Genomic DNA, 27,662 nt, shown 5'->3' with positions numbered 1-27,662 from the left:
GAAGAAAGAAATCCACAAAAAGGAATAAAATCATGTGATCCTGTCCTGTCCAGTCCTGTCCAGCACCATTACCAATACCAATACCAATACCAATACCAATACCAATACCAATACCAATACCAATACCAATTCCAATTCCAATTCCACTCAAACCCCTAATCTATTTTACTACAAGTGACAAGCGACAAGCTACAAGCTACAAATCACGTCATTACCTCACCAATCTATTTATTATATTATCACTACCTTATTAATTTATCGACTTATCACCTCATTATTAACTTGCTACTTCACCACCTCATTCATCCATCCACGCTCCTCACCATCCACACTCTTCATCATCCCCTTCGAAATTCTTCCCAGGAAAGAAGAAGTGAAAACCCCCCAAAAAACCAACACCAGTCCCACACCCCATTCACTATTGTTACCTTCATCACCATCCCATCCCACAAATCCAAACCGACCAATCCCAATTCCTCAACCTTTAACTCCCAACTCCTAAATATACCCTACAAAAGAGGTGCATATATCTAATATCCATCTATTCAGCCTACCTATTTGCATCTCTTCATTCTCTTCCCCACTCCACTCTCCCTTCCATCATCTGTTTTTCCATTCTCTGTAACGTTGAATTTTCCAAGCATGCTCATTGTCCTTCACATTCATTCCTCAATATCAAACTCTGGTATTGAATTTTATACTAAGCCTCGAATACCACATCAACAATATATTCCACATCACTTCCAAAGAACACGACATCAATCAGACTCATACACATACCCACTCAAGAAAAGTTGAGTTAATCATTAGCTACAAACTAAAAAGATATGTAAGAAAGAAAAGACTAATTGCACACTTTCACGTTAAACGACCGAGGGGTATTCCTTTCAAATCTCAAAACAATGAAACAATCAAACCCATGATATCGCATCATGTCATCGTGTCCAAAAGCCGAAGCCACCCGTATCCGCACACATCATCATACCATTATCCATAACTACCACTCTTCTATTCATCCTTCCATCATATAACCATTAAAGCCCAAACGCACAAGAAGATTCAATAGTACGTAAAGTACAGTGCTGAGAATTGTCGCTTCCGATAACCAATCGTGAACAGAGAACTGACTATTTGAAAAACAAATTGCAGTGATGTTCAAGTAGACCAAGCTACAAAAGCAATTTGTGCGTTAGTGAAAATCCTCGTTTAGATATGTTCAACAACGTGGGCATTGATAGCCCTTTGTAAACCGGAATCCTGACCTCCAAAGTCACCAGTATCATTTCTGCTGGTCGAAGCACCTGCATGATCTCCTGAACCTTCTCCTAAAGCATTTGCCATTTGACTTCCGATAGTTGATGCACTTGGTAGGAAGATAACCTTGCTGTTGGCGGATTTGGCCATAGCTTGCATTGCCTCGAGATATCTGATTTGCATGGCTGGAGCACTGGATAAGATATCGGCAGCTTGACGCATGAGCTTAGCGGATTCAACCTCAGCACGAGCCGCAATGACCTTGGATTCTCCAATACGCTTAGATTGTGCGGCCATGGAAAGAGAGTCTTGAAGTTCATTGCTGAAAATCATATCCTTGATGAGCATGCTTTCAACCTGAACACCCCATCCCGATGCAACATCCTCAATGATTTCCTCGATCGATTGCGCAACTTCTTCCCGACGTTCGATGACATCTTGTAAAACACGAGCACCAACAACGTGGCGAAGGGTGGTTTGTGTACGTTCAATCAATGCTTGTCGGACATTTGAAATACCGAACGCAGCCTTATGAGGAGAAGTAATGTGGTAGTAGATGACAGAGGTCAAATGTAAGGTAACGTTGTCTTTGGTCATGCAAACTTGTTGAGGAACCTCTGTAAAAATAAAAGTTAATGGCACATCCTAGGAGAATGGAATTTCGCAAGATGGTAGGAGTTAAACATACCGACAATCTGAATCTTAACATCGACTTGAATAAGACGTTCGCTGAGAGGATTAATTTTGACCAAACCAGGATCGACTGCACGATAGAAGCGACCGAATTTGGTAACAAGACCAACATTACCCTGCGATACTGGCTTGTATGGATTTGGGCAGATGATACAACAAGGAACAGCACCGCAAGCACCAATACATGAACCGAGAGCATTAACTATGTGCGAACAATGATTAGTTCTGATCTGCTAGATTGCGCAATAATTCTGAAGGGGTCTCAAACTTACTCATGCTTCCATACCATCCATTTGTACTTGTATCATCATCGCCTTGTAGAACTTGGGCATAGGAAGGTTGAAGATCTTCTCTTCTTGGTGGTTGAACGTTGATTAAAGGGCCTTCGGAATGAGCAGCTCCGGTACTGCGAGAATGATTGTATCCATTATGTTGAGCTGATGAATTAGCAGTGCCGGAAGTGGATGCGAATGGCTTATGAATACCATCGCTCGTAGCTTGTTTAGCATCAAAGCTTGAAGACATTTTGAGAGATTGAGAGATTGAGAGATTGAGAGATTGAGAGATTGAGGATTTGTAGAGCTTTTGACAGTATGTCGATAAGAGTAAAGTATTCAAATTGAGGAATGTAATGAGGAAGTCGTAATATGTAAGTGGTAATAAGTCGATCCTTTATAAAGTGGTGCGACAACTACAAGAATAATTCCGAGGTGGGCCTTTGAATTGATTATGTAGTTTCTTGCAGGGAGTGATCAACTGCGAGGTAACCCTAATTGGTAGGCACGATGGAAGGCGGAAGCTTCTTGACTGAATGCTTGGACCTTTTTGCGGGGAAGGAATGGACTGGTGGGCTGTACGGAGTGTAGGTGCTAAATAAGTGGGTCGCAAGGTTGATCTTTTAGGTAATCATCGACGGGAGAAGGCTTGATGAAGAGTGATGGAGTGATGGAGTGATGGAGAGTGATGAATGAAGTGAGAAAAGAAATTGGAGGAGAGCTTTGAAATAATCGCTGTGATATCTGGACACTCTAAGAAAGCAATAAGATATCAAAATATGAATGTGATGTTGTGGATTTGTACCGAATGTCTAGATGGATAGATGATGCCTCGACTCTTGATGCTTGATATGTATCACCAACTGATAGGTGTAACGTATTTTACATACCATCCACACCTGGTACATGCCATAGATCCTCTCTCTCACCTATCCAAAAAATGCCTCATTTATTTTTTCTTCCTTCTCTTCTTTTCTTCCCTTTGCTCGCTTTGCTATTTGATACTACCTTGCGCCAGCTCTTTCTCTCCTACTGCGCCTTCACGCATTCATCCCTCGTGATAAGAATGAACCTTGTGAAGTCAGAAAAGCTTGTTTTGTCACTACATCACTACAAACAGAGGCAGAGCCACTAAAAAGATTAGATTATCCCTGTATTGACAGGGAGTCACGAACCCTTTCCAGCGTCGCGCCCGGCAAAGCGGGATTTATGATAACCTTACTTTGTACATCATACATCGATTAACCTTACATCATATTAATCATATTACATCTTCTGCAGAAGTAAATTCATCCGTCTTACAATCATCTACTCTGACAGTCATCCAGTCCGTCGACAACATCGTCATATACGGCATTCACGATTCACGATTCATGATTCAAAATTTCCCATTCTCCATGGTCGTCTTTACGTCGTGTAAGCAAGAGGGCAACACACCTCACATACACTACACGGCCAACTCCAACATTCATTCTCACTACACCCTGCAGAAGGCGAAAAAGATAACATCTAATAAGTCCCTCAAACTAAATACAAATACAACACCACCCTATCACAGAAGCACCCGACTTTTCAAAAAGAGAACCGACATACCCCCCCTTTCAATTTGGCTCAACCCGAATCCGAATTCGAAATCTTCGGATTGCCTAGTAGCTTTCAACCACATGGCTTATCGTCCACCAGACCTTCTAGAAGTTTACTCCATCTGGCATTGATCTGCCTCGTGAAAAGAAAGCTGTGCCATGTTATCCGTCCTCGCCATCTTTCCTTTACGTAAGATATCATCCGCCGTGTCTCTTCTCCCAGAAACGATTCCTAATATCTTCTCTCTCGCTTTCGTTATAATCCATGTCACAACTCATTTGATTCCATCTCTGAAGATCTCAAAGCTCAGCCCTGCCAAGAATTCCTCAATCCCATCTTTGGGGATTTACCTAGAACTTTTAGTCAGTTCTTGTACCCACATGTTATCAATACATCATCATCTCTTCCATCGATTTTTCAAAAAGAATTCATCTGCCTAATCCATTCAAAAAATGAGTCTCAGCTTCCTAATTGAGTGTCAGTATCTGTTTGCGAGATCGGAAGACCATCTTCGTTTTTCTAATGAAGGAGGCGCAGTCTTCACAAATATCGAGGTTACTTACAAGACCTCTTCTTTTTGCAGGATCCAAACCAATAACGTTCATATAAAATATATTCCATCATAGCGAATATAATAATCGAAGCCGATCCATCCGACTCAACTTCGAAACTCCAATACACAGCCTATGTGCTTGTAACACGGAAATCTATCTTATGGTCTTGTCACTCTATCTGATCACAACATCACCTCACTTTATGGTACGGGTATCAACACATTAACTCCACTCCCCATAACTAATGTACTCACTGCGCCTCCTTTCTCGGTCTCGGTATCATACATCACTAGATCCAGGGTGTATGTAGCGACTATCCAATGGATGGGTTGCACGGCCGGCTTCTAACATACACTGCGGCTTTGATGTCCGAGCCATCAATCTCAGCCTTCCATTTACTATTCACAAACGAAATAATGCTTGCCATTGTGACACAGATGTTCTCCTAGCGGAGAGCCTCATAACGGACTAGGCAAGTCGGGATGCCGAAGCCGGCTTGGCAGATTTCATGTGATACTCTGAATCACGTGCATCGAATCAGCTCATTGGAATGCAATAACTTGGAAGTTTTAAGGATTTGGAGCGAAAATTCTGATGATATAAGTGTGCTAGTAGGGATATTCATAATACCGGAGGCTATGAGTAACCAACGTATCCATCTACTAGAGGAAGGCTAGTGTCTTTGTGTCACATCTACGCTCAACACTGCTCAGCGATGAGTAACGACGAGCAACGAAGAAAGAAGGTCCACATATATAGCATATATCTCCGTAAGTATATGGAGCTTGGTGCTTAATTTCGATTACGACTTGTTGATCTTATCTATCAGTGCGATGGATTCCCTGTGTGAAAATTATCAACAATAAATCTACGATGATACTACGAGTCTCTGACTCCTAGTATCCATTCATACGATCCTGACCACTTTCACGTGACTCAGAAAACAAGCATTAGTGATAAAGTGGTTACTGTCCTCTTGTAGAACCCGCGGTTTATCGTCGTTCTTCCGCGTCTGTTCTAGAGCATCAACGGAGATAGGCAGTAGCTTCTCTACATAGTACTTTTGAGTCATTTCGTTGTCCTGAGCTCTTACCTCCCACGCATGCGCTTTGGAAGTCTTTCATTCAATTCATCAATAATGATAATCCTCCTCTGTGTCAGTTTTTGGACATCGATGAGACTTCGGGGCAAAGGAGGTTGCTCAGTTTCATCTTGCTCGTTGTTTTTGAACATCGGTTTTTTTCTCTGCCTTCCCCACTAACGAATTGAGACTGCAATCACATGATCTCAAAATCCGAATATTGCGTCATAGAAATGAGTACTAACATATAGAGTCCTATCCTCATAATTCTGCTCTGTGATAATCTTCTCGGCACAGTAAAGGCACAGAGGTATCTTGCACCCCTTTTAAAATATCCATATAGCTTACGATCTAGCTGGCGTGGCTCCATAGACAGGCTGTGGGATTAATTTGAGCTGCACGGGGTTGCTTTCGCATCGGATCTCGCGAAAAGAGACGAACATCTTGTGTACAACAATTATTTAGTCACTTACGAGATCCTTCCAAGTATCTTCGACCTAGGTTTCGTTTGCTCTTTGCTATAGCTTTTTTCTCTTTATATTGCTGTTTCCAATCGCGTGTGGTGAAGGTGCGATGTTGCATTTTGCTGCAATTGTACGAAACGTCTTTTTGTCGCCTTGTAGGCTGATGCAGTGGAGAATGAGATTTTTCTGGGAGTACCTGTTTTCCTGCTGTGAAAAAGTCTTAGGGTTAGGTGCTTTGAACGGCTTAGAAAGTGTTAGTGATGCCAGAGTTGTAGACTGGTATTATCAGGGGTTCATATCATAGTTATGTGGGCGCCTCATGCATCAATATCTTACATAGTTGATGACTCTTTGTCACATTCTACCCTCGTCATAGAATGTCATATCTTACCTAGTACCTATCTCTTGCACTGTGATAGGTGCTGTTTACAATGACACCGAGTCACTAACTTCGAGACTCAAAACTCAGCTCAAAAGTGTGTCCAACTCATGTCACGACTCACGTCAACGCTTAAAATTTGAGTAAAGCAGTTTTGACTCATGTCGAAACTGACGCATACTCGAGTCAAGTCAGGGTAGCAGAAGAAGTGCCTACTGCCCCAAATGTGAGATATTCTTAGAGAGAACATCGCTGATTTCTACTAGGCCAACAAGTTCGCCTTCTACAAATGAAGAACCTGCAGTTCACGGTTGGGGAAATGCTGGAGAGGTAGCATAATTGAGGAGGCTGTGTGACAGGTGGTACATGAGACGAACTTCCGAAAAGTAGCTTTCTTGACATGTATCAGGTAGCTTACCCTAGGTTTGTCGATTGTACCAATATGACAACAGGTGTGTCGTGTTAATACAGGCCTCTTTTAACGGGTGAATGTCATAAATTTTTGGATTTGCTGACCAAGCAAAAACTGATTCAAAAAGTGTCAAGAATTTCTCGAAGAAAAGTGGGGCGTACAACTCACCTCAAAAACCCTGCAGTACTTATCACAAGACCCCTCCTCGTATTTCGAAAGAGGCAAAGAGGCAGTATCATGATCTGTGTTCATACTCTCTGCACTAGTAGCGCAAAGTAATATACAAGTTTCATGAATCTATAACCGTGTTTCAATATTATCTCTATTTTTTAAAGTACACGCTCCGCAATATACATAGGATAAGTATCCACCTATCTGCCAATATTGTAGAGAAATCAGTTCATATACCGCCTAAGGGCAGACTCAGATTCCCGGTAAGGGAATCGCTTTTGATAAACATCTGCCATATTTACAATTTCCTCCAAGCGTGTTCTCAAATTGGACTGTGGCCTTCTTCTCCATCTCGCGAGGCTGTCCGAGTCTGGTGTCAGGACAGAAGTACCAGGCCATGAGAGAAGGGCGAGGATGCTTCGCATGTATGGAAGCATCATCTCGGATGGGGGAGCCAGAGCCAGTATATCCAAGATTTTTTCGGCAAATCGATGGTGGAATACCGGTCGGAACCAGGTGTTGGCCATGATCGCCGTTCCCCGCACATGATCTGTTAAGATTCGCTCCAAAACGTCTTTCTGGGTGATTGTGCGATCTAATAGCAGACCAACCTCATCTCCAAGACTCTTGAGCTCCCCGCTGTCGAAGTATGGCTGAACATACTGATTAAGTAGGTTTATCGCGTTTTGAGCGTACTTAGCATCATTCAGAGCGTCTGTATATGCTTCGTTCTGTGTGACAAACTGGCGGCTTACTGCGTTATCACGTCTTTGCGCAAGCATCTTTTTGTCTCTGGGATGTATTTTATCTGCTCGTTCCAGCTCTATGTTAAAAACGCTGATGTTATGTTGCATGTCCATGATCTGGTTTTATTCTTTTTAGCTGCGAGATCAAATAGGGCTGATTGAGTTAATACCTGCTCATGAATTCTACCCAGACGGTTTTGCGTTGTAAGACACAAGTCCCGGGCATCCTCGAAGGGTCTGACGGCTGACTGTGCCAGATCTACCACGCTATGTGGAGGAGGTTTGAGTGCCTTGGAATTGTTCTGTATCCACTTCACTGTAAGACGGAGAGATTCTGGGAATTGTTGGCGAAAGGTTTCCCCATTTTGACTTTGGTTCCATAGCTCAGGGGGCTTCGCATCCGTGACCATCTTCATCGTTAAGTCGAGCAAGGTCGCATAGGCGGGGATGAGCTTCATGTCTACCCTAGCAGTCACATCCAAATGAACTTTGGCGTCACCTTCCAGCTTTTTGATTTTGGTTTGAAGCTGCCGACCTGAGCTATAGACTGTCAAAACGTCTACTATATGCTTTACTTGCCTTGGTTCCCTCCGAGTGATTGCGTAGAAGCGACCCTGTCTCCAGGTTGGATTGACTGGTGTATGCCATGGGCCGCCATTTTGGCATGGATGAGCAGACAAATTCGTGACTCTCGTGCCTGTGAAAAGGAAGGTTGGAACTGTAGAGAATATGAGCAGCTTCTGGTAAGCTGGAACGGTTCTTCGTAATTGCAAGCTCAGCATGATGAATAGTGTACTCAATGAGTATGAAGAACGAGAGCTGATAAGTTTATCTGTGGGATGATTGCTGCGTCTTCGGAAATCTGTATACGTTTTACATAATATATTGCCGCGAATCCGTAAAATAAGGGAGCAAGTGTTGAGATTGCATCTTTCTGATGATCTAATAATGGCGGGAAACTGACTTGCAATATCACCCTAACGGCACTGAATCTAGTTTCCTATAGGCTCAGATCTTTGATCTTGAGCCCTGTTCCGAATACCCTCAAATCTTACGAAATTGCAACGCGAAGAAAGATCTTCCACCTAGTTTCCATATCATGCTTTACTTCTACAAAATGACCTAAAATATTCATTCGGAGCTGAGTCTCAATCACTAAGCATGCGGGGAAGATCATCATGGGGTAATCTTGGATGAAAGCTGAACGTGTTGTTGAGCTTTACCCTACTAGTTCTTTGATGCGTTTGCAAACTTTTAAAAGTGGGGCTTGAACACTTGTCACTGCCTGCTTTGCATAGAAACCAATGATCGTTTTGAAAACAGGTCTGTCTCACACTATTGGACCCCTATATTCTAGGATTGGCAATACCAAGCTTCCTCAGCTGCTTTCTTCTGAAGTTCCTGGACATGGCGTGTTTGGATCTGCGGATTAAAAAGCTCAATTGGCACGAACGAACGGATGCTCTTTTCATGCAAGCACGGGATCTAAATTGTGATCAAAATGACCTTGTGCAGGTACCCTCCGCGGAAGCGTGCAGATCTTCTAATTATCTGCAAGGGATTTTTCCATTCTGTGGTTTTTGTAGCGGATTCAACCAATCGAAATGAGGCATACCCACTTTTTCGCACGACTCGCTGAAATCTAATTGATGAGTGCCAGCTGAACTCAGCTCAGAAGGAGATCAGTATTCTCCGTCATTGTTGAATGGGGTACAGCTTCATCTTCTGCGGCAAACAAAGCAGATACAAACTTGTATAAGAGGTATATTCCCACCTGCTTCGTAATCCTGTTTCATTACCGATAGAACTCAGAATACACTTCACATGAACAGTAACTCAGCCGATCAACATGTCGACCGATATTATAACCAATGCCCAGATGGACAAGCTCCGCGAGAAGGAGGTTGCTCAAGTTTGGCAAGTGATGGATGGTATGAGTTCATTGTCCCTGAATTTTGAACCCCCAGTGATTGACCATTGAGTATAGATATCAAAGCTAAGAATTGGGAGACTAATTTCGAATGGATGGGTGTTCTTTCCGTAGCACCGGCTTGCATTCAGCTGTTAGCCATGTGTGCTGCCGTCGCCGCAAGACCTGAAGCCTCAGGATTAGAGCTATATCATAATCCGGACTTTCAATATCTCCGAAAGTTAGTTGGTTCTTGTCCAATCTCTCTGAGGTTTGTCTAAGGCTGATCCACATTTAGGAACGACTCTCTTCAAGGTGCTCTGGTTCAAGTTGGTAACGTTGGTCGAACTGCGTTTGGCAATGCTTTCGAGCACATGGAAAATATCCACCAGAAATCTAGTGCCGTCGAGGATTCGGTAGGGAAGATTTAAATCCTCTCGCACTCCATGATGCTAACACCTATTGACAGGTTTATGCTATTTTTGAGGCACTCTCTAATCAAAATACCAACGTAGGAGTAGAGCTAAGGACGCTTACAAAATTGTCTGAAAATTGCCTCAAATCTGCTGAAGGGATGCTCAAGGACTTTGTGAACTGGGAAGGGATTGTCAAGGACCTTCATCAGGCATGTGAAGACCGAGATCAGGGAGCCACGCGAGCCATTTTGGAAAACGAGAAGGAAGCCATTATGAATAAAGCACGCAGAGAGCATTACGAGAGAGAGGAGGCCCGGATGAAGTTAGAGCTGGAGAGCAAGAAGGAAGAAGTTGCTGAATTGAAAGAAAGTCTCGACAGAGAATTGAGAGATTTTCCTCGTGGGTGTGTGAATTTTCTTTTTCTCGTGTCATTTGACTAGCACTAACATTTGCTCACAGTATGGAACTTGCAAAGATGGACATCTTCAAAAGTCTCGCTGACAGCGTGACTGGACTTTTCACGGCGCTGGGCAACATTGGGTCGGCAGTCGCGATGGTCAAAAGCGGTGGCGCCTTTGCCAATGCTGCCAACGGAATTCTGGATTCTGCTAATCCCTTGAAACAGAATACAGCAGGAAAAGGTTCAAAAAACACCGATGACAAGGATGACACCGATGACGAGGATGACACCAAGGCCAAGAGCAGTGTTGGGGACGACAAAGCCCATCTTCAAGCTGGATTGATTAGGAAGGCCCTGGAACAGCTTGAAGGTCTTTTGAAAGGCGACGACAAGGATGGGATCCAATGGAACTTGGTGACTGGCGTGGGAGACAGTGAAAAGGCTGCAGCGCGAGACGGGAGGCAGTGGGATTTGGTGATTGTGAATAAAATGCTTAACATGAACAGCGAAATCTTGAAAAAATCAAGTGATAAGAAAAACTCTAAGACAGGAAAGAAATTGCTTAGTGCAATTGATACAGTGGATCCGGTAAAAGTTCCCTCATTCTGAAGGTGTCATAGCACTGCTAATAGGTCCATAGGTACTTGACGACCTCGAGAAGTTGGCTAAAACTGCAAAGACGGTGGGCAAGGACTGGGAGCAGCCCACGGAAAAGCAAATTAAGAAGTGGCTTGATGTAGTGGAAGAAGGCTTGGCCACTGTCCAGGAGATTGAAGTCGCCCGGAAAGGATCCAAACAAGTCTCTCGGCCCGCTATGTCCCCAGTTAACCTGGCTCTCGCATCGCCACCTGCCGTAGCAGGACAGAGTGTGAGTCAGCATGTCGTGTCGGCCCATCGCTTCTTGGTAGAGACTGCGAGAGAGGGCCACACAACCGCCAAAATCGCGCTCGATCAAATGAAGAAAGACCTTGTAGAACTGCAATCCAACGTCAGCGAGATCACAGCCAAGGGGCAGAATCTTGCCGGAGCAAAGTTGACACTGGTAAGGGCATTCGGGTGTCAATGAAGATAAAAATGATTTGGTTACTGACTATCGTTCAGAAAGATATTAAGGAAGTCCTGAACGACTGCATAGACTACGTCATAACGTTGAAGGATCACATTACGCGCATGCTGATCTTTTTCCGCACGTTCAAAACCAGAGTGGACACGGTGATGATGTCCCAAATCGAACCATTTACAGGGAGGGTCGAGAATATCATCAATAATCATAAATTGATGTTCGATCTCATCGTAAGTAGTTATTTCCCACTAGTGCAAACATTTCCGACATAAACCACGCTAACTCTGCTCAGCTTCTGCAAACAAACGCAATTCAAATATGGGCCAGTTTCGAGCAATTCAAAGATATTGCCAAAATGTACAAGGACATTTACAACCCTCATCTGGTCGATGGTCTTCATCTCGTCGATCTCATGACCCGACTCCCAAAGGGATCGGATTTTGCTAGTCAATTGAACAAGATCGAGGATTGGAAGAAGGGTATTCAAGGCCAAGTAGACCAAATTGTTGAGAAGGTAAGTCCCGATAGTCAGAGTCTTTTATGCTTTTTCGTGTAGAATTGATCCATCAAATGCAATTGCTAATTCCGCTTTCTTCTTACCAGCAAATATTCGAAGTCAAGAGGAAGCTGAATGAGGAGGAAAAAGAATTGCTCGAGAGTCGCTTCAAGTTCCCGGACCCTCCCAAACGACAGCAGCTGGCAATTCAACAGGGGACCGACGAAGCCAGAAAAGAGATCAATTCTAGGATAGAGGACGTCAACCCAGAGCTAAAATACATGGGGAAAACTCACCAAGATCAATCTATCGAGGTAAATTATATAATAAAACTTTCGAGTACAGAAAAGCTAATGAGATTGGAATGGCAGGAGCTTAAGAAGGATATCGTGCAGCTTAAATCGCCTAACGAATATGTTGCGTCCATGCGCCGCCCAAGAAGAAATTAAGGAAGAGATAGCCTTGTTAGGATTGTCTCGGTAAAGAGAATGGCAATTTTGGGGTGACAATGAAACATATTTTCATATTTGATATACTTACATGCGATTAAATTACCTGATTTATACTGGAAAATGAGGTTTCTCTTCACAATATCTTTCGGAGAAAACGTTGCAAGTATCCGAATTGAATTCATACTAAGACGGTTGTTCGTAATTTGTAATCGTAACATAACTCGCGTCTAATCTCCCCCCCTTCTTGGCTCTCAGCCATGTTTTTTGCATCGTAAATGTTGCCTCTTATCTGCATCTCCACTCCCATCCTATTCTTTGGCCCCTATGCTTTCTATCACCTCTTCCTTTTCATTTTTCGCTAACAGCACCTCGGTCTCAAATTTCTTTCCATAATACTCTGAAGTGGCCCTAAAAGCACCTTCTTACATTGAAACTATCGATGTTTGGAGATGCTGGATATGCTGGATATTTGAAACAAAGGTGTCTATGTGTATGAAGAATGTGACCGTAGCGGGGAGATCGAATGTTATGATTGACGAGAATCGGGTATCTAGTTCGGACGGCATTTCCACGGAGTATCTGTGAGCTTCGATAGCCCATGATATGTACATATAGAGATGACAAGGAGAATGTGAAATAATGGGGATGAGATGAGAAGTACATGTACCTCCTGTACACACATCAACAACTCCGTCCCAACGAGAGAAGAATTCCTTCTCGAAACATGGCGTTTGAATATCTCTACTTCCCAAGTTCTAGATACCGAGATTGATAATGTATAGAGTCTCAAGCGGTTGTATGGCTGTCTTATCGGATGTTGTTCTGGGTATGCAATACTTATGTACATAATTGAGATATCGGCAGTGGTTATGTATGTGCCTTTCTTCTGCATTAGGATCATGGCCTTGTGAAACGTTTTATCTAATCTGCTTAAATGATTACATGACGCGGATTTCAAGTAGGAGTTATACTCATTTCTGTTCCTCGAAGAGCGGAGTAGATACGTCGACTTGCTTTTTTCGATGACTTCTTCCCGGAGTGAGAGGGATTTTACGAGGTGGAAGATATTGGTTCGCTGGTTGGTTGGTTGATTGAGAGGGGAAAATATAAGTGAGGTAGTTATTTCTTCGCAATGATATTATGGTGTTGGTGTTGGTGGGGATACGGAAAAGGCTAAGCGAGCGATGAGCACGATAGGAAGTTCTGCTGCTAGCATTGTGTCATTGAATGTAATGATGACATGCTGGTTGGATCTACCTCGGAATTTCTTTGCAATAAGATGAGCGATTATGGAGTTTTATATGGTGATTGATAAATTAAGGAAAGCATCATATCAGGCTTGTGTTGTTGATTATCTGTATATATATGGCAATGTTTGTTTGAACGTGGAATCTCAAGTTTGGTGGAATGACTGTTTTTCCGATGGGGGTGATAATTCGCTTAATAGGTAGGTAGTGCTTATCTAATAAAATATCTTCAAATTGAAGTGTGGAGTATGGATATGGGAAGAGTATGTGAGGTAGAAGTGTGAGATTGGAGTTGAATTTGAATCTGAAATTGAATTTAATGTTCTGGGGTGCCTTGAAGAGGGAGTAGGGGAGAGGGAGAGGTGGTGGAAGGGTTGGGTCCCGTCTAGCTCTAGTAATTTATTTATACGATAGATACGGGAATCGCAATGATTTGATTTGGATTCCGGAATCGGGTGTGTGAAAGATATTGTTCGTGTTTGAGTTTGTGATGGAGAAAAACTTTGTTTTTGATCGGGGAGAGGGGTTCGTAATGTATATTCTGAGGGAAAAGGAGTGTGGTAATGTAATTTTCCTTTTAGGGTTCGCATGGCTGTGAAAATGGTCCTTTTTGAACATTATACTTTGGTTTCTGGTTGTGTTTTGGTATCGATGGTTAGAGATAGTGTTGTGCCGGTAATGGGTGTGGTGGTGAATATGGTATCTATGATATGCTTGATGAGATTTTATTGATTGTGTATTGTCTATTATCTAAATCGTTAGATCAGTAGTAGGGAAAAGGTCATTCAAAGAGTGTATTGAAAATTTTTAGCGCGCGCAACTCATAACATTAAAGTTTTTGAACTAACTCGGTATCATATGGAATGTTTGAAGCTCAAGCACCCTGATAGATAGGTAGTAATTGGATTGATTGTAATCAGCGAGGGCTTTTCTAATTGAGTCGGCTGATGTGGTTGAGGAGTACGGGTTTGGTTATTTTGATTGATTTGGTTGATTTGTCAGGGGTTTTCGCTAGATTTTCTTGTTGCTAGGGTGGGGATGTAGACTGAGGGGAGAGAAGCCCGGAGCGTGTGTACTTCCTTGCTATGATTTCCTATACTGGCTCTTTTGAAACAAGTTTTGGGTGGGGCTGTGCATATTGGTTCGCACGCTATTATCTAACTGGAGCTGTATACTCAGAAGTGAAAGAGTGGATATGTACTTGATATTTACGTTATTTATAATATTGAGATAGCATTTTGCAAGATGCTTGCTAGGACCTGGGAATAGTTTCGTTGCTTATCGCGATACTGATAGAGAAAAATGGATGACGGTGAACAGTTTTGACATTTGAAGAAATCTTATCTGTTGTTTTGTTTTCGAATTTGGGATAATTCTGGAATTTTACGTTGGCAGCGCTGCATTTTTGTTTGACATGAGGCTTTTCATATCTTCTTTTGTGAGGATCAGGAGAGTTTGGTTTGATTAATCTGGAAGCTGAGATATCAGGACTCAGATGATGTTGTTTGGCACTTGGGTACGTGAGCCTGCCACGTTACTAGCTACATTACACTCATTAGACAAGGACCTAGTTATGAGACAATTGAAGAAGTATTTTAGAGAGTAGCAAATGGTTTAGCTCGTATACTTGATTTATGCAGAGTTTCAACCTCCTCACGTAATCAGGGTACTGGGATGAACTTTTGCCGTGATTAACACATTCTTGTACCCAAATATCTTCACCTAGGAATTTCACCTCACAACTTTCACAATTGCAGCTGGAGAAGATGAATCTCTCTCTTTTCATTTAGTGTGCAGCATATAAGTTTCCTTGATTGAGTATCTAGCTTAAAAGGACCCTCAGCTGAGATACATATGGTAGACTTGCGAGAGAGCTAAAAACATTGTATTTTAAAGCTTCTCGGGCTTCTCAAACAATATCTGAACAAACTTTCGATATGCAACAAGATTTAGATAACGCTGAGGCACACACTTAATAACAAATATTGAGTTCCGAACCAACGCAACATCTGTTTATCACTTCTCATTATGTCCTTCCATCCTCTCTATCAACACCTGGACCATCGAGCTCAGATGAGTAAAGCAAGCTCCATCTGCATACAGGCCCAATAAGATGATGTCATGAGAACTGATCAAAAATTAGCCTGGGAAAAATCCGCACAGATAAGAGTTTCCTACATTGCTTAACATTCATTCCAGTACCAGTTTTCACCTTGATCCTCGCATTGATCCTTGAACTTCTGAATGTTATCGCCATAGGGATCGCAGTAGTATTCGGCCCAGTGAGAACAATAACAATCGTCCTCCTTGAGATTGTTACAAATCTTGTGGGTGGCATCCCACTCTTCACTTACTGATTTGTCGGGGTTCTTGCACCTGTAGGCGTTGTCTCCACAGGCATATGCGGTGGTTGCAGCGAGGAGGATTCCGAAATAGATAAACTTCATGATGAAACTGTTGGGAGGAAGTCTTTGTTTGATATTGAGAAAAGGTAATGTTTTCGAAGTAGCTGTTGGGATTTGATGATGTGAAAGTTGCTTGATGGTTCTGATGTGATTATCTGGGAAAGGCTTTTTATATACAGAGACCTCTATCGAAAACGAAGCTTCAGGAGGTGAAATCCAGCCTGACGTCGTTTTCTGCCAGCAGTCTCACTTTTTCCGCTTCAGCCTCCATGACATGTCGCTGGTAAGACACAGTGTACGTGATGATAATCCATATTTTCTGCCTATTCCAGATAATTTCAGCTACCTACTCGCATTATACTTTGGGCTATCATTTTCAATTTTCGTCGCCTGGCGGTCTGAGTACCCCACAAAATATGGTGCAACCAATTACATGATGGCTCTTGCAGTGCCTCTGTATCTCATCAGCTACGCCATTCATATTAGCCTTCGATCATTTTATGTATGATATCTACCCAAATTCAAAATTGGGTCACAGAGCATCATAATACGATTGTTAGCTTACCCCACACTCGGTAAGCTCACCGGCATATCACGCTAATTATGAGACCTCCAGAACGAAGCCGATCATTTCCTTTTGATGATATAATCAATAGCCTGATGCACTGATCAACAAATTGTGCCTACTCGGCATCTTCCTCGAACGCTAGTTTTACCCCAAGAACCGAGAGATATATCACACCCGAGAGATCACTTCCTAGAATTAATTCTCCGGCCCGTCCCGTCAGCTGCTACTTGGCCCACATTCCAAATTCGCTCGAATATCCTTGCGGGACATTTCTTCATGTTTTGAATTCTGGATAGATAATGTAAATATTATAAATTCTGTTTTTGACAAAAGTTGTTGCTTCATCAAATTTCAATCCTACTGTTGGTATCACCATGGGGATGGTGAAGTCAATATAGTACTATGGTTCACACTGTTGTAATATTGCTTGAGGTTCTAAAAGCTAGGGCTACGAAACGTATATGCTATAGTGCCGAGGCATTAGCGCTTGCGCTAGTACGGTCACATGATCCCTGTCCCGGCACCTACTTTAATTAATTATACTAGATATCTGATTATTTTCCCCTCAAATTTTTAGATTTTGAGCTTTTTTATTGAATTTTTTAATTCAAATAACATTCAAGCTTTTTAAGCTTTTGAAACTTTTGAAGGTTACAATAGATTCTAAATAGATTTAGAATAAGATTTTAAAAGAAAAAAGTATTAATTTCAATAAATTTGAATGATTTTGTTAAGGTTGAAATTAATTTATGATATCTTCATTATTTAGAGTTCGTTTTATGAATTTTCAGTTAATGTAAAGATATAATCGGTTTAAATAATAAAAATTGGGAAAATTATGGCCGCTTTTTGGTGTGTTTTGCAATACTTACGCCATCAACGTCCGTAAATCAACAGTTTATCCTTGCTATCTCTCACAGTCTTTAGAGAGATCTTCCTTCTTCTTTACATCGTGTCAGCGATGTGTGGGTAAACACCTTGCCTTGGAAATCACGATGCTGTGTAGTGCGGAGTGTTATGCGTTACGTTGCTTTGCTCAAGAATGATGATTCCACTTAGTAGAATTGCATGAAATCACTATTCATCTTTACGGGGAGGATACGAGGACAGAAATGATAGTTTTTGATACTATCTCGTGTTCGTCATTAGGATCCCGTGCTTTGATGGAACTTTCTTCCGTTTTGATAGTCACCACCGAGTCTGTTCATATCTCCTCAGAGTGATGTTACTTGAATGTCTCTTGATCATGCACAGAGTAGTCAGGATTGAATTTCGGATTTTTTGATTCTCTACGCTTCTAGGGACTCAGGGACCATAAGATTTTTGTATTCATAAAGAAGAGAGTATAGAAATCATCAGATGTAATTGTAAGTACGCTGAAGAAGAAGCTAAACGTAGGACACAAATGATATGAATTCGCTTTCATGAAGCTGATCTCCTATCGAAGTAAATGATATAAAACCGGCAAGAATTTACTTCCAGTTCATCGTGGGCAATTACAGTCCGTCAAAGCACCATACAGTGTACAGAAATGCTGCTGATTTTTCATCTCATTATCCACAAACAGCTGCAAAACTGCACCGAGAAGCGCGATAAAAGAATAAGATGAGAATAAGATCACATCTACTTTCCCACTTCCCTTTCACAATTCTTGAGATCGAAGTCTCAATCCTTGATATCCAACTCTTTTGGCAGTGTGCTCATGGTCACCTGGGAGTCCGTCCCAGGCTACTCTCTTCGCTTCTCGGGGTCCTTGGTATCGAACTCGTGGAGCTGTAGGTCTGGACCCTTCAGCTTCAGACTCTTTTTTCAATCCATCCCATGCGACTCTCTTTTCCTCAGGTCTAGCATTCAACGCATCATATCGAACTCTCTTCGGCTCCGCCTCCCACTTGCAGAAATTGATATTCAACAAAGCCCCCTCATCAACCCACAGACCACCACCCCAGTCATCGTGACATCTTTCCACCACTTGCAGAAAGGCAACAACGCAGGCTTCTTTGGAGCTAAAATTGGCCACCTTGCCAATATTCGCCGTGTTCCCACTTCGATCTTTGTACTCGGTCCAGTCTCCCACAAGCTTGCTCCAATTTTCATCGCAGTAGTTGGAGCCGAATTGTGATAGCTCGCTTTTTTGGACACATTGCACTTTCCGCACGCCCTCCATGTAGTTGTAGCATTGGCCTGCGAGGACCGTTGAAGAAAGAGCCAGGATACTGGAAAGGGTCAAAAAATGCATCGTGTGGTTAATCCGGCGTCGGTGCTGGGTTGCGCGGGTCAGTAATCTCTGCTTCTCTCGACTTGCAAGTAATGAAGAGCGTACCGGTTGTTTTTAGTCTCGAAACAAATTCTACTTCCTTGACGAGAAGAAATATGGATGAAGTATATTTACATTGTTTTAGAGGTCAAGAGTCGACGGAAAGATTTTGTCATTTATAGTAAGACTTGTTACCAGATACCCCATATTGTAAGAAGATGTGATGAAACATGCATCATCTATCAGCTGAATCAATTGCGGTGTAGCATTTTGAGAACTGGAGAATTGATAATCGTTCTCCTTTCATCATGTAGATGGATGGCACACTGCACAAGCACCCGACGGATGATAATCTCGCAAAAGTTTGTCGCCGAATTCCGATTGGTAGCTAGCCCCCTAGCCCTTACATTGGGGATGACAACCTAACTACATAGCACTCTGCATAAATACGAAATTGCTCAGGAACAAAATGCAAAGTCATCTCAAACTAGTCAGATACATGACATATGCACGTAGCACAAGACTTAGTAGCGCTTAGCTTGCGATACGTAATGCAGCATAAGCGAGCTAATGCACACTTTAATCCCTTCAGCCAGCCAGTTCACAATGATCTGCATGATATCTTCAAATTTGAGGAAGCTTAATACGAACACTTGGAGCTGAAACTACAATACTGAAATTGTCTCACGTTCCTTCTTTAGGTAGTAAATTATATAGAGTCGATCGAGGGTTTATCGTTGCTAATGCGAGAATTAAACAATGAATGCTATCTCGGCAAGACACCAATTTTATCCATTGCTTATGCAAATTTGTACTATTTGTTCGTGAAATCGTCAAGTTATAGTTGATTAAATGAAAATTTCACTTTTCTTAACGTATGCATTCCCTTCGACTGAAATGACTAGCAAGAAAACAATTCACACCTCAGTATTTCTTGAAAATCTATCGCGAAAATTTCCCAGCATTCATAAGACGCCAACTCTGAAAGCTTTATCAGAGGTGTTGATGCTCGTACTGGGCAGTACATCTCTTCCATATTCTTGCATCAACTTCCACTAAAGCCATGAACTGCGGATCATTCAAGGTATCTCTTCGACTTAGCCCTTTGAACACTGCAATACTTGCTTCGGCAAAGGTTGATCACTGAATCTTTCTCGGGGCCAGCACATCTCGCCACGTAGCCTTGGTCTCTGTACCGGAGAATACTACTAGGTTTCTAACAGCGGGTGTCCTATTGACAAGAGCCAAAAGCCGAACAGCATCACAACTAACAGATAAATCCCGCCTTTGAGATTGTCCATAATAATAAAAATTTAAAGTTCTTCCCCACACCCACAATTTAAATGACACTAGTGTCTCTGTCGAAATTTGCACAACCAATGGGTGTGCATTTCTGTCGTGTGGATTCACGTTCATGATCAACCAAGGCCTGCTGAGGCATGACTTCGACGCTATTTGAAAGAGCAAACTATCAGTCCTTCCGAGAAGCTCGACATGGCTCAGACCAAACATGTGCAGAGCTTCCTACAACTAAAGATGCACTAACTTCCCCCTTTGCTTTACGTCAACAGTCTCAATCTTTCATAGGTGATGACCCATGTAATGGTAGCATTAACAGGAAATATGTTAGCCAGCCAGATGAAAGGAATCATGGTTGTTGTAAGCATCAGACGTCAATTTTGCACGATTAAGGTTCCATGGTATAATCCTGGACCTAGCAGTACGAAGTCGATCAATTTAGCGAGATTCTGAATTTCCGACAATCACCAAGCTAGCCTTGCCTGGCTAGACACAAGTCAACCCCCTCAGGTTCAAAAGTAAATCTATATACCATACTGTTCAAGCAACGTTTAATCTGTTATTTACTAGAATGAAGAGTGGCAATGCCCCATTACTGGCCGTTCTCCGGAAACAAATATCGCGTGTATAATCTCGTCTTGATGCGCTTTCATAGCCCAGACTCTTAGAAATTATTCACTTCCGATGATGTCAACTCCTATGCCTAGTGTTGTGGTGATATGAGAAGCAAAGATGATCCAGCTTCCTAAAAGTTTGTTGATTTTCGTATGTTTATCAGGGAAGAGAGACTTTCTCCTAGACAGGCTACCGGTAGAGCAGGTGACATGAACTTTATAGAAATTAGAGAGTCAAATTCGCTACAATAGGGAACTACGATCTCTCATGACGATGTAACCTCATCTCTTAAGGGCAAGAAGAGTCAGAAGGTTACCATCCTTTAGGTCGGGGGACATTTTAGACAGCAAAGTCAAATCTATGCCATGGCATACTCAAGCCTCAAGAACACGAACTGTTATGAATGCTGCCTTGGCAGTTCCTCTTCGTAGTACTCATGTCTACTCAGGCAGTGGTAACTCATGGTTTTATGCTGTGTTCATTCAGCTTTAGTTTTCATTTGCTGCTTACCCAGGTCTTAAAATGACATGATTTTTGGTTCTACATTGTTTGCTACAATTAGGCCTTCTAACAATCGTAGACAATCAGGCAAAATACGGTTGAAACGAGCAAATTCTCAGGTAAACATTGAAATTTATGTGCCAAAGGAAGCTGAATGGAAACACATTATAAAATAAGAAGATTATGAAATGACAAATTTTTGGTCTCGAATTGCCATTAAATATTTGTAACCGTCCCCGAAAAATCTCTTTCGATAGGCTTAGGCAAATCATGAATTGCACAGATCACTTTCGCAGCCCCCAAGTCGCCTCCCGTGCGTTATTCTCATCCAAACTCCATATTCTGAAGATTTTGGGGGGGGGGGGGGAATTCGTTGCCGAAAGACAACATAAACTTTCCTCAAAAGTTAAGATTCATTGTAGATATTTAGTTGATTATTGATCGTTGCGAAACAGGAAGCTCAGAATGATGATCTAATCCACAGCCGTAGTACCTCTCAAACAGAGAAGCATCAAACGCAAAACTTACTTCAAAAAACTGGGCTCATGAACGGTCTTGACTTCCCAACTATAATGACCAATGCTGGTGAGATGGTTCAATGGGTACGTAACCAGACCTACATGGAGAAGATCGTTCTGAGGCCACAGTGGTGGTAAAGCCATGATTCCGAATAGTGAGTTCTAGTTGTTTCTTGAGCAAATATCTCAAATGACGGACACGTAAAAACACCAATATCCAACAGCCAAAACATTTCTGAGAATGGAGTTTCTGCTTGCAATGGACCTGAAAAGTTTAGCCCTTGCTCAGACGACCTTTCTAGTCTCGTACCTACCAATGGTGGCATCTTGCATGATGCCAACTACGGTCTTTTCCCACCATGGGATTCATTAGTCTCAACGCTGCCATCAAGAACGAATCCACTGGTCTCCGTGACATCGACGCAACTCTTGATCTCTACAGCACCAATTATGGCTAAAGGGCAAGTGGCAGAAGCAGCAACTACACTGCTGGTTTCTTGTCCCGCTGGTCCACTGCTGCTATTGCACGTAACAAACGTTTCCTTACCTTTGCTCGAGGTCGTGCCGATGCCATCAGCAATTACAACACCTCTGATGCGCTCTTCGACGATGATGAGAAATTCATTATCCCAGATTCTAACTACTTGGGACCAAACAACAAGCTCATCTACCAAGATACCTCGTGAGTTCAATTGTACCCTTGCCTCAATACACCACTAATATGCCTCACTTAGTCTACTCTCCCACACCACATACCCCCAACCACTCATCCTCAACAACGGCACCGTCAGCACCCAAATTATCCATACTTTCCGTGTTGTTAGTGGCTTTAACATCGCCTCCTTCTTTGACGGAGCCCTCAAGACCACGATTTGCCGCTACCTCCGAACCTTCGCCATCGCAGTCGGTGCCGACCACAAGATCAAGGCAGACGGTATCGACGGTATCCAATGGAGCTCCTCTCACACGTTCTCTATCAACGCTATTGAGTGTCAAGGTCCCAGTTCTTTTGACAGGTAACACTGGGAATTACGGGTAGTTGAATGCCGAGAAGGTGCCGAACATACCATCAGCCCATGTACTGATTGCGAGACATACTCTGGACAGTACAACAACACCATCAAGAACGCTTTCAATCACCAAACCGCTTGGTTGGAGAAGGCTGGTCACTTCATTCAGATTGTCGATCTTATAATTTTTTGGAATTCTCTGCAAAATTTAATCAAAATTGTACATGTAGAAGAGGGGTTGAGGTTGTGTACATACATGTGCTTCTATAGATGAACGTCTGCCTTTAACGATTTCTAGATTATGATCTCGATTATTAATATCTCCCGTGATGATAACCAAAACTTTCTCATGGCAAAGGATATTTTAGTCTCTGGCTAGAATCTGCAACAGAATTGTCCAACTTCAAATTCTCGCGATCTGCTAGGTTTGAGCTGCAGTTTGTATCTTTTTTTATGTATCGGAACATCTTCATCTGGCTAATTACCACTGCAGCCATGTGGCACAGTCAGGAGAAGTGGGTCGAAATCCCCTCCTCCACTACGACATACCTGCCCTCTTTCCTATATCGAAAACAGGGATATTCACGATTATCTATCCATCCAATCTTTGATCTTGGTAAACAAGTCAATCGAAAGATCTGGTACTAATTCAATGTAGTTCTACAATTGAATCAAGGGTTAAATCAATCGCAGAAGTCTCGAGAGATTTGCCCGACCCCACCCAAGATTCGCGAAGGATTATTCAACCCCATGACACCGGTGTAAGCACTAAACCTCGGCGGCAATATCTTTGCTTCAGCTTTATCGTTATCGTCCTAATTAAGCTCTACAATCTGTATTGTATGGATCTGCGGAGATGCCAATTTAATCTTAAAGTTTAAGGTTTTTGGTTATGTTACATTCTCATCCTTCTGCTTATTTTTGATCCAGGCGGTATATGTTCCTCTGCCCACATCCTGCTATTTTGCTTTTCGTCTCTTTGTACTGTTGTTAGGAACTCACTCTTTTCTTCCTTCTGAAATGAATAGTTTATGAATTGATCGAAGTCTCTCAAATTCCGACATTCCTTGTTGAAATGGTGTCCACTAAGTTTCCAGATCAGATTCTCCAAACTTCAAGTGCAACAATCACGACTTGGTTGCCATTATCTACAGCATGGCCTTCCACAGCAGCATGCTCGAGTTTGGTGTATATTGGTTCGGGAAAGATGCCGCCAAAGTTTTTGGATGGGATCCCTTGTATCAAGCTGTTCTTGACACTGGTTCTCCGCGATGTTTTGCAGATGAGATGGCCAGTTGGTGGCTAGAGCCATCGAGCGTTACGATATCTTTGGGTCCGACGTTCAATTGTCCTGCCGCGTATAGCACCGTTGCAACTTCCGTTCATAGTGCGGGTGTTACACAAGTCTTTTGTTGTCCTACGTATGTGATCACAAGATTCTTGCCCATTCTGCAAGAGCGATTTTGTCGGGGAAAATAACTAACATTCACAGCGATTATAATCTTTCAGTCTTAATTCCATCGCATTCATACGGTGACTACCCAACACAATGCATGTCCACCCTCACCGCCGGCGACATCCTCAAGTATCAAACTGCTACCGGCGGCATCTTCCAACCCACAAGTTTGACAGTTGGCTCAACACTCCTTGTACACGGAGAACACATCAATGGATGGAACATCGACGATGCCGTGTTTGCCTCCATGATAGGCTCTTCACAAACAGCAACAGCAACAGCAACAACAACAACAACATCATCTATCAGCACAACCTCCTCTACAGCCTCCTCCACAAACAGTGTATACACGACAACTATCAGAGAATCAGGAGCCATGATGACCACAAAAACATCAGAATCCGCCACCTTCTCCTCTCCCTCTTCAAACTCCCAATCATCCTCATCCCCAACCCCACTAACCAGCCCTACTCCCAACAACTCTACTGCTATTGCAGCTGGGGTAGGCATAGCTGCCGCCGTCATAATCCTCGGTATTGCCGCTGCTGTATTCCTCTTAATACGACGTCGAAAAAAGCGTGCCCATAATGTGACGCAAGAAATAGATTCGAAAGAAATCTATACCTCTCCGCCATCGTTTGGTCGTGGACCCGCTGCGAATGAGTTGTCGAATGAGATTCTCCCTAGAGAAATGGATGGGGGTGTTAATGTGATGAAGGAGTATTATGCTCCAAAACAGAATGTTCATGAAATATGAAGAACGGCGGTTTTCGTGGATCATTTATTTGGGGTGTTGTTGCGTCAATGAGTTCGTGTGCATATTATGATTGATACCAAGGTTTGAAGGGACCACTTTGTTTTGATGGAGTATGCATGAATGAGAATATTCTAGTACTACTCATTGGACTAAACTAATTGAAAAAGTTCCAAGTATTCCCAATGGATGAAAGAATGAATACTAAAGCTATTATTGACAAGTATCAATATTACTCAGTCGAAGTTGGTGATTATACCAATCAGAAACCCCGTGAAAATAATGCCTTCTAATTTCCCCGCCCTTCAATTCTCTAACGCACATCCTCATACTCCACGTTTTTTACCTCCATATCTACCGACTACCTTCTTTATACCAATTCACCATTCGTGTAAAATCCACTCGATTCTATCATCTCATCTCATCGCCTAAATCCCCACCCCCGGTACTCCCCCTAAAACAATTCTTCTCCTCCTCTCCGCCTCTCTCTGGTCCGCTACTTCTCTCCTCTCCTCCTCCAGCCCCTCCTCCCACCTCCCACAACAAACAAAGCAAACCCAATCACTCCCTCTATCCAACCAATCCTCCACTTTCCTCTTCGCGCCTATGATTTTGCATTTCCAACAAAGACCTTCATCGACATCCTTCTTCTCTTCCACTCTCGCAGCACTAGCAAAATTCCTCTCAGAAATCCCCGTTCCATACCCATCTCTAACCATCCTCAAACCCGGACTCCATACATTCATCATCCTAGCCCCCGTTAAAATCGGCACATTAAGCGCTTGTTGTTCACCCCTCTCTACATACGGGATATGCAATGCACCCGTCATGAAATACCCGCTCGTATTCGCACTCGTGTTTGCGGATGCTGATCGAGATGTTAATGGTGTACCTGGAGATCTTGTATGAACACTTGAGCGACTTTCATGTTCCAGATCGATGATGCCGAGATCAACATCGTCTCGACTTGTATTTGGGAATTCGGCATTGCTATCGCTGATGAGAGAGGGAGAGAGGGATACTCTGCGAATCGCATCGTTATCTCTGCTGATGCCATGATTGGTATCAATCAAAGTAGGATGTCTCTCGCCAGAATACGTAGAAGCATGAAGCGAAATGGCTGAATCGCCCATCGATCGCAAGCCTCTTATACTAGGCATCTGCAGTTTAGGAAGAGTTGCCACAGATGGAAGGGGCAGGTACTGGTTGCTTCTTGGGACTTGATAAGTCTCAGCTGGAGAATTGAATCTCTGATTTACTTCATTCATAGCTTGTCTTCTTCCCTTTCTATGCGGACATCTTGGTATCTTTATTGGTACAGAATGAACGTTGGAATTGTGATCGACTAAGGGATGAAGAGCTGTCGAACTAGTTGCTTCAATTGCGTGTTGTAAATTAAGTATTTCGGAGTCGCGGGCAGTGGCTGAGGGTGTGAAACGAACGAATTTGGATTTAGCTTTTCCTTTGCCTTTAGCGGTAAGGTTTGTTGATGTCGGTGGAGCAGCTGAGGGAAGTGAAGAGGTTCGAGGATGATGGCTCAAGATTGGTGCTACAATAGGACGCGTTGCTTCGATTGGTGGTTCAGAATCAATCTTATGGACTGGTGCACTGCTGAATGGATGAGTATCGATGGCTGAGTATACACTTCTTGGGGCTCTGAAACGAGGAGGGAGTCTAGTGAGTCCCGGAGCCGATACTACTCTCCCGGTGAAGAAAGATCTCGCAGGTGTTGATGAAAGCGTGAGCCCTGATGACGGCATTCTTAGAAGTCTTTGAAGGCGAGTATGATGAGGTACTAAATGCTGGCGTGGACCAGGTCTTTGTGCTTCAGTCCAAGAGGGACATCCTGGTGGTGTATCAGGGCGTTCTGGGGGTGCAAGAAGAGGTTCTTTGGGCTTTGCATAGACCTCGTGGATGGATAATCTGCGTCGGGCAGCTTGGTCAATCATGGCACATGCTTCGTGATAGGAATCCTTAATGCACCATATGTCGTCAAGACTGAAAGATTGCTTATTTCGAGGACGATTTTTGGCTATTGTAAAACTATCACGGTGACCAAGAAGTGGAGAAGTAGAGATGCCATCTGCTGATTTTGTACGAGCGACGCTACGAATTGTGGATATGTCATCCGCTGATTTGGTACGGGTGACACTACGCATAGTGCCATAACTTTTTTGTTCCGTTATGGTATCTAGGATCGTACCATGACCATAGAGAAACTCGGTGGTGGTTGTAGTTTCGGGTTGAATAGAGATTGATGTTTGTTTCATATTTTCGTCATTAGATGGAGAAACCTCGCAGGCTGCTTGTTTAAAACGTGTTAATGTATCAGATTTGTGTACACTGTCCTCACTATTACTATTGGAAAACAAAAATGCTTCGAATATTGAATTGTCAGAACTCAGCGGAGATTCTTCCGAAGAATCAGGGATTGCTCTGATGAAAGATCCCTTGCGTCGAATGTTATTTGCCGGCGTCTGCTGAGATGATGTTGTTCTGGGCAGTAGAGGGTTTCTACTACCAGTCGGCGATGAAGGATTTGGGTGTACAACTGTTATAATATCCATGACGTAAGGAATGATATCCAAAAGCATGAAGGTAGAAGCAATGCAAGTAGCGAATGAATAAGACAAAAATCAGAAAAGCCTCATATGCATGGAGAGTAATGTCATGAAAAAAGGAA

The 27,662-nt window shown here is 42.8% G+C and overlaps 7 protein-coding genes across 7 annotated transcripts; 2 read left to right on the top strand and 5 right to left on the bottom strand.

Moving 5' to 3' along the window:
- Positions 1–1,206: 1,206 nt before the first annotated feature.
- Positions 1,207–2,472, bottom strand: Bfra_011998 (putative stomatin family protein; the record flags this gene model as incomplete). Its single annotated transcript, XM_037342320.1, has 3 exons — positions 1,207–1,871; positions 1,943–2,149; positions 2,220–2,472. The coding sequence occupies 3 exons, from the start codon at positions 2,470–2,472 to the stop codon at positions 1,207–1,209; spliced, it is 1,125 nt and encodes a 374-aa protein (XP_037187978.1).
- A 4,619-nt stretch (positions 2,473–7,091) lies between these two features.
- On the bottom strand, positions 7,092–8,395 carry Bfra_011996 (uncharacterized protein; the record flags this gene model as incomplete). The annotated part of the gene is made up of 2 exons (XM_037342319.1): positions 7,092–7,730; positions 7,784–8,395. The coding sequence occupies 2 exons, from the start codon at positions 8,393–8,395 to the stop codon at positions 7,092–7,094; spliced, it is 1,251 nt and encodes a 416-aa protein (XP_037187977.1).
- Positions 8,396–9,462: 1,067 nt separating this feature from the next.
- Bfra_011995 (putative zgc:162509 protein) lies at positions 9,463–12,346 on the top strand (the record flags this gene model as incomplete). The annotated part of the gene is made up of 10 exons (XM_037342318.1): positions 9,463–9,544; positions 9,601–9,763; positions 9,821–9,938; positions 9,992–10,341; positions 10,398–10,926; positions 10,979–11,380; positions 11,440–11,631; positions 11,694–11,915; positions 12,005–12,211; positions 12,269–12,346. 10 exons carry the CDS (start codon positions 9,463–9,465, stop codon positions 12,344–12,346), a joined length of 2,343 nt encoding a protein of 780 aa, XP_037187976.1.
- A 3,433-nt stretch (positions 12,347–15,779) lies between these two features.
- On the bottom strand, positions 15,780–16,043 carry Bfra_011994 (uncharacterized protein; the record flags this gene model as incomplete). Its single annotated transcript, XM_037342317.1, has 1 exon — positions 15,780–16,043. The coding sequence occupies one exon, from the start codon at positions 16,041–16,043 to the stop codon at positions 15,780–15,782; it is 264 nt and encodes an 87-aa protein (XP_037187975.1).
- A 2,168-nt stretch (positions 16,044–18,211) lies between these two features.
- Bfra_011993 (uncharacterized protein) lies at positions 18,212–18,808 on the bottom strand (the record flags this gene model as incomplete). Its single annotated transcript, XM_037342316.1, has 1 exon — positions 18,212–18,808. One exon carries the CDS (start codon positions 18,806–18,808, stop codon positions 18,212–18,214), a length of 597 nt encoding a protein of 198 aa, XP_037187974.1.
- A 3,192-nt stretch (positions 18,809–22,000) lies between these two features.
- Bfra_011991 (uncharacterized protein) lies at positions 22,001–24,982 on the top strand (the record flags this gene model as incomplete). The annotated part of the gene is made up of 7 exons (XM_037342315.1): positions 22,001–22,105; positions 22,133–22,170; positions 22,220–22,441; positions 22,494–22,762; positions 22,799–22,924; positions 23,872–24,190; positions 24,262–24,982. 7 exons carry the CDS (start codon positions 22,001–22,003, stop codon positions 24,980–24,982), a joined length of 1,800 nt encoding a protein of 599 aa, XP_037187973.1.
- A 425-nt stretch (positions 24,983–25,407) lies between these two features.
- On the bottom strand, positions 25,408–27,573 carry Bfra_011990 (uncharacterized protein; the record flags this gene model as incomplete). Its single annotated transcript, XM_037342314.1, is given in 2 exon segments — positions 25,408–27,170; positions 27,183–27,573. The coding sequence occupies 2 exon segments, from the start codon at positions 27,571–27,573 to the stop codon at positions 25,408–25,410; spliced, it is 2,154 nt and encodes a 717-aa protein (XP_037187972.1).
- Positions 27,574–27,662: the final 89 nt, after the last annotated feature.

The sequence above is a fragment of the Botrytis fragariae genome (assembly GCF_013461495.1).
Source record: "Botrytis fragariae strain BVB16 chromosome Unknown tig00000255, whole genome shotgun sequence".
Taxonomy (NCBI): Eukaryota; Fungi; Ascomycota; class Leotiomycetes; order Helotiales; family Sclerotiniaceae; genus Botrytis; species Botrytis fragariae.
Note: the sequence above shows the minus strand (reverse complement) of the source record. Positions and strands in the feature narration are given on the sequence as shown.